Here is a 16,040-nt window from a genome sequence, read left to right as displayed (position 1 = left end):
AATATAGTTATGAATAGGGGGAATGTAGTCACAGAATATGCCTACCACTAGAAATGAGTGGTATTGGGTCAGTATAAAGTAAGAAATTAGCTTGTTACAGTAATATTTTCAGAAATAAATTTCAAGAGGTTTTGGTTCATTTTACCACCTGGATACGTTATTGAACAATATTTGAATGAGAAAATGTTCTTAACATTTTCGACCTTTTTTTTTTTCCTTTTCCCTCTAGGACGGAGTTTTCTATAAATTTTGATTTCTTTAATAACTCAAATTTGGGGCTAGAAAATTTTCTTATAACTTGTGGTTGATGCAGATGGTATCAGCAGCTCTTAGCTGTGCTAGACTTGTTGGAGAAGCCATTTGATTGTTCAAGAAGCATTCCTATCTTTGGTGAAATGATAGCATGCTAGATTTATCTTTGTGTCCTCTGTGGTGTCTGGAGCATAGGACAGTTTGGGGACCTTTGAGACTAGTATGATTTTTATAATTTCTTTCAAGATATGAATGCGAATTTTGTTTTGGGTGTATCTTTCTGTAAACTTGAAATTCTGTTAGAAAAAAACTTCCGGCTTTTCTCTCTAGTGTATGTAGTTTGTTTGCTATACAAATATCCTTGCAATCCTTATCAGACAGTAAATGTCACCCAGTGACTATGGCCTCAGTTATCATGGAAGAAACTAGGGTGAAACCTTATGCTTTAGTTTCTAGAGTGAAGGGAATAATGAAGAGAAACCAGTTGCTGACCATGTCATCAATGCCTAGTAAACTGTGATCAACTCTCATTCTTTAAAAAAGTTGCATGCCACCTTATGAGAAGTTTTAGATTTGGTAACCTAGTAATTTGTTGCCTTTCAATAGGTAAAAATCATAAAATCATAGAATGATTTAGGTTGTAAGGGACCTTGGAGATCATTGAGTTCCAACCCCCCTGCCCTGGGCAGGGACACCTCCCACTAAATCAGGTTGCCCAAGGCCACATCCAGCCTGGCCTTGAACACCTCCAGGGATGGGGCCTGGAAAAAAAAAATAATGGAATGGTAAAATAGAAAATTAAAGTCTATTGAATCTTGTTTATCTAGATAATAAACTCTAGAATTCACCATTAGTCCCTGAGCTTATGTTATTTTTGTCTTTACAGAGCATTATTAATATAACTGTGCTCTTTTACCGCCTCTGAGCTAAATGTATAGTCCTGTGGAAGTTCAGTGAAGGCAGAAAAGTATAATTCACTGTGAATAAAGGGTAAAAATTGACCCTAAATGAGTTACTGTATCATCTAAACGTTTTCTGCATAGAGGTAAAATGTATGTATGAAAGATCTGCTGTGTGTAAATTTGACAGTAAAGGTCAAATCTTTCATAAATCAGAAACATTCTACTACATTTCTTCTACTTTTCCTTTTTTGTTCAAATAGACTAATACACTTCAGAAGGAAAAATAAATTCTTAATTAAAATAGGTTGTAGACTATTTGGAATAGAGGTCTTGATCTAAGTTTGATTTAATGCTGTTTTTCAGTGATAGTGGCTCCGTTTATGTCTTTGGAGTGTTTATAATATTATACAGGAGGTTCAATTGAGTCTTTTGCCTTTTAGTTTTCTGTGTAAAAATGGTGTTAATTTTTGGTTGTGTTAAAGAGTAAATACTGTTGCATATAATACAAGTTGGACTTTAGTTCATGGCAAAGTATTCCTTGGGAGTGTAATATTCAAATAAAACTATTACTTTTGTATGGTTAGTGGCCCTGGCTATACAGGTAAGAATTTTGGAAATCAAATTGTGATCCAGGTTTAGGATTTTTTTGTGTCAATATAATAAAGATGATCCAAACCTTTCCGAATTGAAAAAGTCAAAATAGAGAGGACAAGACACAGTTATGCATCTTGTTTGGTAAGTTAGTTGTATCACTTCTCTATAGAGGAAAAACAATGCTTCAAACAAATTAATGGCTTTAATTCTAGTGCAAAAAAAAAGTAGCCTTAAATTGGGAAGTTTAGATAGAGTAACAGGAGAATTAATGCCTAAAGGTATTAATTAAATATAAGGGAAAAAGTTGGAGAGAATAGTTGACAGTATCAGTCTGTACAACATACAAGTTTGTGGAAGAGAAGAGAGCAGTAGAAGAGGCCAACTGGCTAATCAGGCAACAAAAACTGTGGAAGAAACTGGGAGCCCAGACGTAGACCGAGCGCTCCGGGTGCGGCCTTGCCAGTGCTGAATTAGAGGGCAAGGATCACTTTCCTCGACCTGCTGGCACCACTCCTCCTCAGGGACCCCAGGGTACCATTAGCCTTCTTTGCAGTAAGGGTGCATTCCTGGCTTGGGCTCAACTTCCAGTCCACCAGGAACTCCAGCTCCTTTTCTGCAAAAACTTTTAGTATACATTTCTTTCATTCACATTTATTCCTGATAGCGCTGGGAAAAGCAAAGGACACAAGCTCTGAGATTCATTTCAGCATTAGGTCTGATGAATCCCAATTTTTCTGCCTTTTTTTTTTTTTTTGGACAGATCAATTCCAGGGTAAAATGTGAATTAGAACAAGGTTCTGATGTATTTCAGCTTTTGGAGAAATAGATCAACTGTTGTGTCCTGTGTTTATGTGACAATACACTTCCTGCACATTGTGTTGCATTGTGTTTTGATATAAGGCACAATTTATTTATTTATTTATTTATTTATTTATGTATTTTTACAGGCTAAATTCCATTGATGTTAAGTATCAGATGTGGAAATTAGGAGTTGTTTTCACTGATAATGTAAGTTTATCAGTATGCATATATGCACATATATTCATCTTCTAAAGAACCATATACATTTGTTAACCTAAAGTACTTCAAGGGGAGGTATGAAATACTCTGGATTACATTTAATTTACTACAAAGATGATGAAAATCTTGGAAGCTTAAAAAGAGATTACTAAAATATTTTCCCAGTTACATAGGTATTAGACTATAGAACCTCAGTCATTCCCACCCCCCTTCTGATATGCTTTATTCAGGAGCATTAAGCAAGCACTGTGCTGTAAAATTAGAAAACTGACTATATAAATTCTAATTACCATTTCTCATATTGTTCGTAAACTTTATGAACACTTGAATCTTTAAAAACAAACAAACAAAGGAACGATAAACAAGACTGTTAAAATACCTTGCAGTTTAAGAAGTCACTCATCATATGATTATTAAGAGTCTTATGATTCTGGCTGCCTAACAACTTATTTTACTGGTGGAAAAAAATGGTTGAGGAACAAACGATTTTGGAACTAGGTCTGCTGGAGAATGAAAATGTAATCTGACTTCAGTCAGGAAGAGTGAAATGATAACTCTCCAGATCTACAGACAGCACGATCTGTAAAGAGTTAGAGTTTATTCAGGATTAGGTTTTTTTTTCTAAAGGAGGGACTGTAATTTCTCTTATAAATATGTTCTTGTCTTTAACTCAAATAAAAATTAAATGATAGAGGAAAAGATGACATTGACATTTGTAGTAATAGTTAGTAAGCTACTTAAATAATACGTATGTTTAAGTAGTTTTAGTAGTTTGGATTAATTATAAAATTCCTTTTGTAGCTTGCAGAGTCCTCTCATTTGTCATTAACCACCTTAGGGCTTTAATATTTTAATGGAATTATTTAGAAATTAATAAAAAAATTTAAATCAGAAAACCTTCTTACATTAGAAACATTAACAAATAAGGTTTTAGCAATTTAAAAATTAGTTTTTACAAATTACAATTTAGAATATGTCCATTTTGACCATTTCTTGTGAACTCTGTATTTGCTGGTTTAATATTTTTGCACAAAGGAAAATTCTCAAAGATCTCTAGCAAAATCTGTGTAAAAAAAAAAAAAAAAGTCATTGTTTTCTATTTATAAGAAAAGCACATTGAAGCAATTTTTACCTTTCCTTAGTGTTGTAGATTAAGGTAAAGATAATAGCTATGAACTTTATTTTGTGATGTACTTGTTTTTTTTCTTAGTCTTTCCTTTACCTAGCTTGGTACATGACCATGTCAGTCCTTGGCCATTACAACAATTTTTTCTTTGCTGCTCATCTTCTTGACATTGCAATGGGATTCAAGACATTACGAACTATCCTGTCATCAGTGACTCACAATGGTAAACAGGTATCAACTTCATCTCTTTTCTTTCTGTTGACGACAGAGTTATTCTGTCGTCATGACATTTAGAACTTGGGTCAGTGGGAAAACTAGCCAATGGGATTTACAACCATAAGGAAACAGGAATAGGATGTATGGCAGTCTCTAGATGTTATGAGCAACTGTGTTATGAAGTTCATCTAAAGAAATGTCCAGTTGAGACCCAGTTACTATTTCTGTTAGAGGACTGTTTGAGAAACTCTTTGATATTAAAGAAATCTTTCATTAAAGAGGATATCAGAAATGGCATTTCTGATTTAAGTAAAGAAAACTAAGGCTTTTCATTTACTGACATCTGTTGTAGGAGTGGCATTTCATGTAACCTGAGAGTGTTCCTCAAGTCTGATAGCCTTCCTAGTTCAAAGGATCTTTTAAACAGTTTTTAATGAAAAAAAAAAAAAAAAAAGCCGTCCTTGGGCTGCTTATAAGATCTTCCTACAAGGCAGCTAATATAATTCTTATTTAAGCGGTCTGGGAATGGAAACATAAAGATCTTCTCTGCTGTGTATATTTATGTGCTATTGTAGTAAGGTGGAACTTCAATTCTGACTTTACACAGTGTAGGTGCTTTAGAAGTTGTCGTGGTTTAGGCCAAATCCACCACTGGGGACCCGGGGGACCCCAGATGGGACCGACAGATGCTCCCCTCTACCCCTCTTCAAAGAGAGAGGCAGAGGAGGAAAAAGAGACTTATGAGTTTAGAAGGAAATGAACTACTTTAATAAAATATTAATAATAATATAAAAAGCAATAATGAAATATATACAAAACCGTATCAAGCTCCCGAGATGACAGTCACGACACCGGCTGGCACTGGGGCAGTCCCAGGCTGGACTCGGTGACGGACGGGAACTGGATTCCGGATCTGGATTCAGGATCGGGATCACAGGCAGATGAACAGAGTCCTCCTCAGACGTCGGCCATTGAAGGAAGAGCCCGTGACCCTTTGATCCCTCAGATTTTATACTGAGCATGAGGCAGATGGGATGGAATACCCTGTTGGTCAGTTTTCGGTCACCTGTCCTGTCCGCTCCTCCCCACAGGTGGGACCCCACTACGCTTTTCCGCTTCCGACCCTCCAACGGGGCAAATATCAAAGTTGGTTGGCCTTGGGGGTTACAGCAATAAGTATAAGCCAGAGCCTCTCTGCATCCCATGCCTGGGCATCTGCTGTAAACATTGGGCTTATCGCTCTGAGAGAGCGAACACTGTCTGCACAATATGCAGTTAATTTCAGTAGTTAGAAGAGGCCCAGCTGAGAAGCGAAGTTACTGAACAAAATTGGTTCTGTTTTACCTCAAACCGGGACAGAAGTCTGGTGGCAAGTGCCATTTTGAAACTTACCAGTGGCAAGTTATTCTTCAGGGGGTTTTCTTTTTATTCTCTTTTGTTTTAAGCAAGTTTGATACTAGAGAAACATAAAATCATTAGCAATGATTTTTTATTAAAGGCAAAAGCATTGAGAGGCTTTTTTTTTTTTTTTTCAAATTTAATTCTGCCTTCAAATGCACTGTCCTTGTCACCATTTTTTACAATTAATACACATTTAAATGGATACAGTTTATATTCCAAAATAGCTAGTGCAGCACATGACATATAGAAGATTCTTAAGTGTGAACTCACCATGACAAACTGTTATTTGTTTTAATTTATGTGGCAAACTTATGTTTAATTTGTGTAACAAAAATTGTGTCCTGAAAAGTTGCAAAAAATCAACATACTGCATCTTTTGCCCTTAAAAGAACAGTGTTTCTTAAATTCTTAATTCTCATTTCTTAAAAGAACAAAAAAAGAAAAAAAAAAATCAGTCTGCACCTGAAAAAAAGTGAAGTATTCTACCTTTTAAAAACAGTCCTGAAGTTTTAGCAAATTATCTATGAAGCAAGGGGGAACTTTTTAGGTCTGGCAGCTATGCAACTGAAATATCAATTTGCAGGATATTGCAGTTCAGTTGCAGATGCTTTCCATAAAGCTTAAGCCAAAATTTTAATGATGCGGTTGAGCAGTGGGGTATTTGTTGCTGCTTCTCTGAGGTAGATATTAAAATATTAGGAACAGTTTGTTTTATATGTGATTTCAGAGATCTGAACAAAAATGTTTCAGTATTAAATTAGTAGAAACACCATATTGCAATTATATAATAGGTGATAATAAATAGTAGTGCTATTACTATTAGGAAGTAAACTTTCAGATATTTTTGTCTGACTGTGTGGTTTTCATATGATTCTAATGGATTGTTTGATTGTTTATGTATCCACTAGATTTTGCAAGGTTCATCTTTATAATTGTGTTTCTGAAACATAGTTTTCCTTCAAAATAAAGCAGGTGAAATGCACAATATTTGCATGAAAATATGCAGATATATTAGCAAATTTTACAAAGATACGCAAAGACAAAGTAAAGAAAGTATTCCTTCTGCTAGTACATCTAGATTATTGTTACTTTCATTCTCTTTTTGCAAAGAAAATTGTGTAGCATAATTCCGTGGTGGTATTATATCCATTCTATATTTCTGGCTTCCAGCTTGTCCTAACAGTGGGATTACTGGCAGTAGTAGTATACTTGTACACGGTGGTGGCATTCAATTTTTTCCGCAAGTTCTACAACAAGAGTGAAGATGGTGATATGCCAGACATGAAATGTGATGATATGCTAACAGTAAGTCTTATTTTGCTTTCTGGATTTTTTTATTAACTGCTACGTTTTTGTCCTGATCTCGTAATTCCTATTCATGCAGTCGTATCATTAGCCAGCAACAGGAAAGACTATAATTAAAGGCAAAGAAACAAATATAATGAACATCCCTAATAACAAACACATCTATAAATGAATAGAAGGAATGCAATGGTATTCTTTGCTATAGTTTCCCAAAAAATGAAAAACAAATAAAAGCTGTGAAGCTAAGCCGAGTCAGTTAAATGGCAGTACTTGTGAGTCTTGAGTTTCTGCAGGCCATTCAGGAGGAGGGTCAGTTGTAGGTAAGGAATTTCATAAGTAATTTAGATACTGAAATGCTTGTTTAAGCTTGGAAATCCATCGGTTTCCCTTAGCATGAATTGCCATGGTTATGTTCAACTGGCAATTCTGGTACTGAAATCTCTCCTGTGCTCAGAACCCCTGAAAATTATTTTGTACTTACTGAGACAGTGCCAGGCTCTGCAGTTGCGGATGGTACGTAGAGCTTAAATCACAAAGAATTTCTAAGATGTGTTGCCATTAATATCCTTCTAAAAGCAATGATCTACATCAAAGTTATATATGTATTTCAGTATGTTATGCAATATGAATCACTTCCAGGGAACTGACACTATTTAAGAGCCCAATAATTTGATAAACTGTGGAAGCAGACTAGTATGTCTATATTTTTGTCCAGTTTGGGACACTCAGTACAAGAAAGACATAGATAAACTGGGGCATAAATCAGTGTAGGGCCACGAAATTGTCAGGTTCTGGAGCACTTGCCCATGGAGGAGAGGCTGAGGGAATTGGGCTTTTTTGGCCAGGAGAAGAGAAAGCTTCAGGGTGGAGGGAGTGTAAGAGCAGCTCCCCAGTGCTTGCAGAGAGAACATTGGGAAGTCAAATCCAGGCTCTTTAGAGCAGTGCACGGCAGGAGACCATGGAAACAACGTGGAAAAAGGTGTTCTGACTGAGGAGAACCAAGCGGTGGATCAGGTTGCTCAGACAAGTTGTAATGACCTGACTGGATAAAGCCCAGAGCAACTTTGAGCTTATAGCGGACCCTGCTTGGAGCAGGATTTGGACCAGAGACCTCTCAAAGTCCCTTCTGACCTGACCTGCTCTGTAATTCTCTGAAAATACACTTAGGAAAAAGGCTATAATATTGTACAGGAATGAGTTAGAATAACACGTGATATGCTAGAAAATCAGGGTTGTCTTTTGTAAAAGCAGTAAGACTTGCAATGTGATGTTAAAAAAAAAAAGAAAAATAAAAGTACAGGGAATTTGTTTTTATTTTTAGAAATAGAAAAATAACTTTTAAAACTTTTTAGATAACTAACACTGCATTCACTCATAAGTCAATGATTGACTTTGAAATTGTTAAAAGTTAATGATTGATTAAAAACTGTTACATTTTTCAGCCATTGGTCACTCAGCATTGTATGTGACTATACCAATTTCTTACATAAGAGGGGTAAGTGTGGCATAGAAATAAAAGAATGGATTTTCAGTGTGGTTAGGTTTTAGGAGATAGTTATTGTTGTTGTCATCGCTACTTTTGGATAGGGAGTGGGAACCCTGGAACTGTAGTTTGCAAAGCTACTTAAAGAAAAAGAACCAATGCCCTGCTCCAGACCTCTGAGAGTGATACCATAATTTCCTGTTAAATTGTAGCATGATAAACTGGAAATTTTGCATTGTCAGCACCCCACATAACTATCCTGAGACACCTATTATACCACTTTTGAGATCATAGTTTCATAGTGTTAGTCTGAGACTTTTTTCCATCATTACCCTGTTCTCTGCACAGACACTCTCAAAGGTTTTCTATTTGGTTTGTTTTGTTTCTTAAATTTTTCTTTGAAACACCAAAGATGGGGAATGTCATTCACTTTTGAGTTAGGAAAATGAAAAAAGAGATGGCTGTGGTGGTAATGGAATTTCCTATTTGCATGTTACTGGAATGATTGTATGTGAATCATGGGATGTGCTGGGCTTAAGGTAGTTCAACCTTTTGTCTTTTTGAACTGCTATATAATGACAGAACATGAAATAATGCAGCTTCAGCTGCACAGCAGTATTTCACCTCCCTCAGAAATACACGTAACTTCAAAGGGGAGGAAAAGATAACTTGACATAGTATAGTTGCTAGACCGTAGACCAGTTCTGCCAATTACTGAATTTGCAACAATGGGTATTTTTATTTTTAGCCGCAGACAAATTTTGTATCCCTTTGTTATGTGTTTTCTAGTGCTACATGTTTCACATGTATGTTGGAGTACGTGCAGGTGGAGGCATTGGTGATGAAATAGAGGATCCAGCAGGAGATGAATATGAAATCTATCGGATTATCTTTGACATCACTTTCTTCTTCTTTGTGATTGTCATCCTACTTGCAATTATTCAAGGTATATGTTTGTAACCCATGGTGAGATTGAAAGCGTTATTTAGCAGCACAAAGATCTTAGAGCTACGGTAATCGCGCACATAAGATTCAACCAGGACACCAGGGCAGATCACGAAGCACAGATTTATACAGTAAATCTCACCCAGCTGGCTTTTATCCATATGCTGTTTCTCCTAGTCTCTGTACAATCAACAGGCTCTAACTGGATCAGTGGAACCAAAAAAAGCTCTTTGCTGTGAGAATACGGGTGTCACTACAGTTGCTATCTTATTGCCCTTTCTAAAAGGCTCCTGTAGGTAATCAGCAAGAGAAGTGATTAGAAAGTGATTAGAAATCACCTTAAAGGATGGGTTATGCTGAAAGACAATTCTGAGAGCTTCTGAGGACAAAATCAGTAGCGGATGCTGTCAGTACTCCCCCTGCCAGCATCTAATGTCCTTGACTGCCTGGCAAATCTTCAGGTTGGTGGTAGTGGTATAAAAATTGGAACGTATCTTTAAGAAGTTTAACCTTTTTCTTACATAAAAACCTCTGTTTGGTGTGACGTCTGCTTACTTGAATGATGCCAGAGTAAAGAAAAATGCTTCATATGAAACAGCTTTATTATATCCTGGTTAATGACAATGGAAAGTCAGTTGCCATCAGGTTAGCTTCTGAATTCGAGTGAAATTATTTGACTGATGGTGTGGTTCACTGTTGTAATCTGGAGAGCAGATACTGAATTTTGGTAATTTTCTAGGTTTTTTCTATTATGTTTGTATTAATGACGTTTAATGCTATTGCCTAAAGTACTTAAAAGCCCCATCTGTTCACATATTATACCTTCAAAAGGTTGTCAAGAACGTCCAGAAGATCATCTCTTATTCAAGTTGCACAAATTAACAGAAGTATATTCTTCATTTTGGAAAAATGTGTAATGACTTTTGCTAGGTCCAGTTGCTTTTATAAATAGTGATAACTTATTGCACAGCTAATTTATGATGATTTTTACAGCAGTAAGGATGCTTTCTCACTTCCTACAAGGAAGTTTAGAAGGTGACTCTGAACTTGTGGTAAATTGTTTATTACTCTTACTCAAGCAACAAGTTTAAAGGGCTTGGGGAAGGTGCAAAATTTTGTCTAGCCTGAAGTGGCATATCTCGTACTGTTTATTTCTTCGTTTTGTGAGTGGACAAAGAGTAGAGGCCTTAGCTGTCAAGCTTTGAGTATCTTTCTCATCTGGTATTAATCAGTTTTACAGCACAGTAGTGTCAATAATGGTTGTGCAGCTAGCCCTTTTTTTTTGTATTGGTGTAAACAAAAGGAGAATCATAAAGAATTTATAATCTGAGCCATAGAGCCTGTGGTGGTTTTTCTTCATTCTGTATCGCCCTGCAATGACCCCTCACTTCTGTAGAGCTCTGACAGTGGAACCTCGTACTACATGACAACCATAATGAGAGAGGATGCAGAGAGCTCTGGGCTTCTCTTTGTCTGCTGTGTAATAAATCCCTGAACTCTGTTAAACGTACAGGAGTATTCTTTCTGTAGTAAAGCCTCCATCACTGTAAAACCGCATGCGTCTTCATGTACTGATTCGAGATTAGAGCACTGAATAAAACAGAAGTCTGTCCCATTTTATAATTCCAAATGGCACTGCCAGCCATGCTACTGCTGGTAGTCATTTTCTTTGACTTGCTCATTTTTCTTCACACATTGCGTTGTTTTTGGGGTTTTTGGAATGTATATTGGCTTCTATTATTTCTGCACAAGATTCTCACTTAATAATTGTTGTCAGAGCTATCCCTGGTTTTCCAAATATTCTTTGTCACAGTTCTGTTCTTGAACATTAACTTTCATTTTAACTTAAACCCTAGGTTTAATTATTGATGCTTTTGGTGAGTTAAGAGATCAGCAAGAGCAAGTTAAGGAAGACATGGAGGTAAGAACATCCAATTTCTGAACCATACTCTATTTTCAAGTTTCATGAGTATCCGTTTTCAATCAAAATGTGATCTAGCTAGTGGATAGTTTTTTAAACTAAGAGGAAAATACAGTTCTCGGTCCAATATCATACAATGTCCTGGCTGAGATTCTACTCTCATATCTCAGTTCATTAGATGGAAAAAATAACTGAGATTTATTTTTTTTACAAATTTTTGTATCTATTAAAAGATAATAAATTACGTAAGTAGTTCTATTAGTACCCAATAAAATTCTTTATAGACATTTTTATGAAGAGAAAGCTCTGCTAGCGTCCAGGTTCTGAATAGCATTTACCACTCTTTGCTGCCTCCTGTGAAAGAGGTATGCTGTGCTTTGACAGGTGCTAGCTGCTACCTTGCATGGCACAAAACCCCAGGTTGACTAAACAGATATTCTGCTTTAAGCATGTTTTGGGTTTGTTTTCCAATTCCTAGTATGGATTTTTTTAATACCTCCAGATCAAGTGTGGCCAGTTTTTTGCTGTCAATGATAAGTTAACAAAAATTCGGACAAAAAGCCTACCAGCTTATTTTCTTATGACTTTTTAAAGTTTAGACTAGTCCCCTGTCTTCATTTTTGTAAACAAGAAAAATCTGTGTACATTGCTGTATGTTATAATGAATTACATGTCTGTTGCTATTTAAGTCTTTTGGATCTTCAGAGTAGAGGTTTCTAACACAGAGTATTAACACTGTAATGTTACAGTTCATCTCGGAATTAATTTTCTTTAGTTAATCTATGTGTGAAAATATCCTGTACTCGGTGGTTTTCTGTTCTGTCATTTAAGTATGATTTTAAGAACTCGGAAAAGTGTTGGAAACCCACTGTGTTTTGTAATCTAAACTTTGAGCCTATTTGGTTTCAGCTGGACAAGCACAGCAGGCATTGAGGTAAATATTGCCATATGTTACAGTGAGTGCTACTTACAGTGTTAAAGGGAAAAAGGGAAAAATCAGCTTTGACCATTGTATGCCATTCTTTCTCCTGATACCTGTTCACTTACAGGTGGCAAAGATTTTTTTGTTGTTTTTTTAAATAGTAAGAAGCTATTCTGATGGCAGTTAAACTTCTATTCACGTGTTTTGGCTGAGGTATCCAGTCCTAATCATTAAAAGAAACCCCTTTTTGTTCAGGACATACCATACATGATGCGTTGCCGTTTTCAAGAATGGTTACATTTTTATTGGCCTTTTCTCAAAGGGTGGCAGGGTTATATATGGTGTTGAAGAGCTCTGTATTCTTTCTTTTAGACGAAGTGCTTTATCTGTGGAATAGGAAATGACTACTTTGATACGGTGCCCCATGGCTTTGAAACACACACATTACAGGAGCACAACTTGGCCAATTATTTGTGAGTACAATAAAAATGAACTCCTCGCTAACTCATGACCCTTGCAGCCTCTGCGAGTACCTGATTAGCTCTCTTGTATAAGTAAGAGGCAGCACTGTTTGGCTTTGATGTGCTGTCATGCTGTCTGAATATATAATTCTGTGGCAATGGGAGCAAGGAAGGAACAAAATTCATTACCTTGTTTCCAGCTTGGTTGTGACACACCAAGTTTGTGTGAGCTAGGAGATGGAAACTGGGAACTTAGGATGTGGCTGTGGAGGCGTTGTAAAATTGAATGTGTTGTGTGAGGTACAGAGGAACAGTATGACCTGGCCTGGAGACGGATGGAGAGAGTGCGCAAGCCAAGCCGCAAGGCAAAAGAGGGAAAACTTACATTAGACGAAATATTTAGAGTGGGATGCTGAGCCTGACTGAGAGAACCCAGGACAAAGGGCGGTAGAGGAAGTGGAACAAGGAGCTAGAGAGGGGAGGGATCAGACCAAGCGCGTCAGGTCCACCTTTGGAAAACACAAGCAGAGCATCAGTGACCGTTAAACTCAGTCTTTTTAAATCTGGAAATAAAACCATTTATCAGGTCCGCAATCACTGTATTATCATACTGTTCCTCTCCTGTCAAATACATATGAAAATTCAGTGCCAAAGTGTATTTTATACTAGCGCTGTCAGTATGAAGCAATGGATGGATTGTGACTTTGTGTCTATAAACTAGTACTGTATATGCACAAAATAATGAGACTGTAAAGTCAAACATCCCCATAAAGAACTTCCACCTGAAAAACAGGTTGTGCAAACAACTTACATTAAAAGCACTGTCATGTGGGATTTTGTTCCTGTTGCAAAGTACTGCACAAATAACATACTATAGCATACTTTAAGTGCATCATCCTGAGGGAATGTTTGATTTTTTTTGTGCAAGATCATATTTCATATTTTTACATATGTTTGGAGAGAATGTCTTTTATGAGTGAAATTTTGAAATCATCACCTAGTGTCTGTCAGATATCTCAAAATCTCACGTCTAATGTATTGAAAAAATTATAAATTCTTTTCTCCTTATATTGATCTTGAGTTACATGCACTAGTAAAATATCCCCAATCTATAATTTCAATAAGCAAAATCTCTGAATCATCTTCAGTATTTCTTGTTCATTTGGGGGGGGGGGGAAGTTCTGATGGCTATTCTCTGTCTACTTTCAAGCTGGTATTCATAGGCAAGAAAATGTCTATTATAATTTACAGATTAGAAAGCTTAGAAAATCCTCATATCAACTGGGTTGTTATGTACTATAAGTCAAACCGAATCTCTTGCATTTTAGCACACTATTCATTGAACAATGAGTGAATGTCCACAGTGTCAGAAAAGTATATTTAATGTGTCTGGGAACATTACAATAACTAGAACTCTGGAACTTGTAAGTCCATGAACAGCATTATCACTGTAAACAACATGCTGAAAAATTTCCATCCCTCTGTGGGTTGCCTAATGTTTCCAAATATTGAATTCATAATAGCTGTTTCTTTGCTTGTAGGTTTTTTCTGATGTATCTTATTAACAAAGATGAAACAGAGCATACAGGACAGGTAGGTTGAACAACTCTATGAATGTCAACAGTTATTAAATATTGACTGTAAAATAAAAATCATTCAGGCTTGGCAAAACTAAGAGTATTCGAATCAATAGCTCCCTATATGGTATGTAACTTAATTCTCATTCTTCTAAACAATTCTTAGGACTTTGATTGCTTAATGTTAGATTGAGTGTCAATTCTGTAGTACTTTCTATTCCTATTTTATCTAACTTGTTATTCTTAAATTTTTGCTTCCACAGAATATAAATACAGACTATAAACAAAAATAATGAGAAACAGAACACTTAAGCATTCTGTGAAAGCAGCACTCTCCATTTCTCCCTGTTGATTCTTTTTTAATAGTCTTTGCCCTTTATTATTATTATCTACATATGATACGCTATGTCTACATTCCTGGCCACATCCATATGAAAGAGCTTGTGCATATATTTAAAATGAAACCTGTGAGAGCAGTTTTCCCTGGAGGTTTCTTCTTTGCTGTTCCTTCAAACTTCTGGTGCTTCCTTCAACTTCCTTGAAGTATACTTTAAGTCAGTAGAAAAACCTATCAAATTTACAGACTACTGTTGTTTTCTAGTGATATTTATGCAGCTGACTAAGCAAATGTTCCCATGTTGCAGATCAGAAAACAAAAAACCTGAAGAGTGTCATATACATTTGGGTTAGAGGGATGATTAGCTATAAATCTCTGTATCTAACTCTTTCTGAACCCTGATGTATGTACTGGGCAATTATAATCATCTTTGTATAAGACTTCTCAGCCTTTTCCAGTATCAGATTTTATGTATTTGCTTTGCTATTTTTGAGCATCCATTTGTCATTTGAGAGTTTCCTATTAAATGAGGTTTTTTTATTTGCATTTTCTTTTTTCTTGGCATACAGTGTCCTACTATATTCATTGAAGCCAGATTTCTACTAGCTATTCACTATTTATACTATTAGCTGATAATTTGAAAATTGAGAGTATTTCATAGTACATAACTTGTGTAACACAAGTCCTTTCTACCATGGAATTTATGTAATAAAAAGCACATTAAAGTGGTGTGATTAAAATGGAAATAAACTGACATATCCTTTACCATTCTCCCATCTGCATAGAGACAGCCTTACCTGAACAAATAATGAGAAAGAAAAAAAAAATACGACCACCACTGATTCAGAAATTATCACTCTTCTAAGAAATATCTTTAAAGGCCATTTTGGTTTATGTATTGTGTGTAGGCATGTTTTGAAATAACTGGTGCAGAAAAATATTCTGCTTACCCTGGTATTTGTCTCACGAGCAGCTTTAATTGAGCTTTAAAGTGCTCCTGGATGTACAATAAGTAAACTACCTGATGCTCTTCTATGTCTTTCTCTTGGGCTTTTTGACTAGGTGACAAAAATCTAAAAGCTACTTTAAACTAAACAAAATAATTTACATGATTTTGTAGGTTGATGTACAACAACCTGATATGCAGAGAATCAAAAAAGTGAAGCAGTATATTAAAAAAAAAAAAAAAAAGAGAAGAAAAGTAATGGCCAGTACTTTCTCATTGAATCAAGTTAAATTATTTAAATCCTGTTTCTTTCAGGAATCCTATGTATGGAAAATGTATCAAGAACGGTGCTGGGAGTTTTTCCCTGCTGGTGATTGCTTCCGAAAACAGTATGAAGACCAGCTCAACTAAGCAGAGATGAGGATTTCCAGACGAAAACGTGTCCATGCATTCCCCAACTCTTTTGGGAATGTCTAACAGATTTCTTAAATCCCCAAAGCTGCGTGCTTTTTGGAGCACCAAAGCTCTGTTTTTAATGACCCAACCGTGCTTTTATTTTCTTGTGTATTTGCTTTGAGAACACTGGAGTAAAGAACAGTGAAAAATAACAGCAACTCTGGAAAACAAACCAA

The 16,040-nt window shown here is 36.1% G+C and overlaps 1 protein-coding gene across 1 annotated transcript in view; it reads left to right on the top strand.

Moving 5' to 3' along the window:
• Nucleotides 1-15,819, top strand: part of RYR2 (ryanodine receptor 2) — a gene marked incomplete at both ends in the record, with an annotated part of 448,394 nt that extends 432,575 nt beyond the window's left edge. Inside the window, 8 exon segments of the mRNA XM_082481358.1 lie at nucleotides 2,696-2,756; nucleotides 3,979-4,125; nucleotides 6,682-6,816; nucleotides 9,089-9,245; nucleotides 11,101-11,165; nucleotides 12,460-12,560; nucleotides 14,090-14,141; nucleotides 15,724-15,819. Of these exon segments, the coding sequence (XP_082337484.1) occupies nucleotides 2,696-2,756; nucleotides 3,979-4,125; nucleotides 6,682-6,816; nucleotides 9,089-9,245; nucleotides 11,101-11,165; nucleotides 12,460-12,560; nucleotides 14,090-14,141; nucleotides 15,724-15,819 (814 nt within the window).
• Nucleotides 15,820-16,040: the final 221 nt, after the last annotated feature.

Source organism: Vanellus vanellus, assembly GCF_965231255.1.
Source record: "Vanellus vanellus genome assembly, chromosome: 3".
Lineage (NCBI taxonomy): Eukaryota > Metazoa > Chordata > Aves > Charadriiformes > Charadriidae > Vanellus > Vanellus vanellus.
Note: the sequence above shows the minus strand (reverse complement) of the source record. Positions and strands in the feature narration are given on the sequence as shown.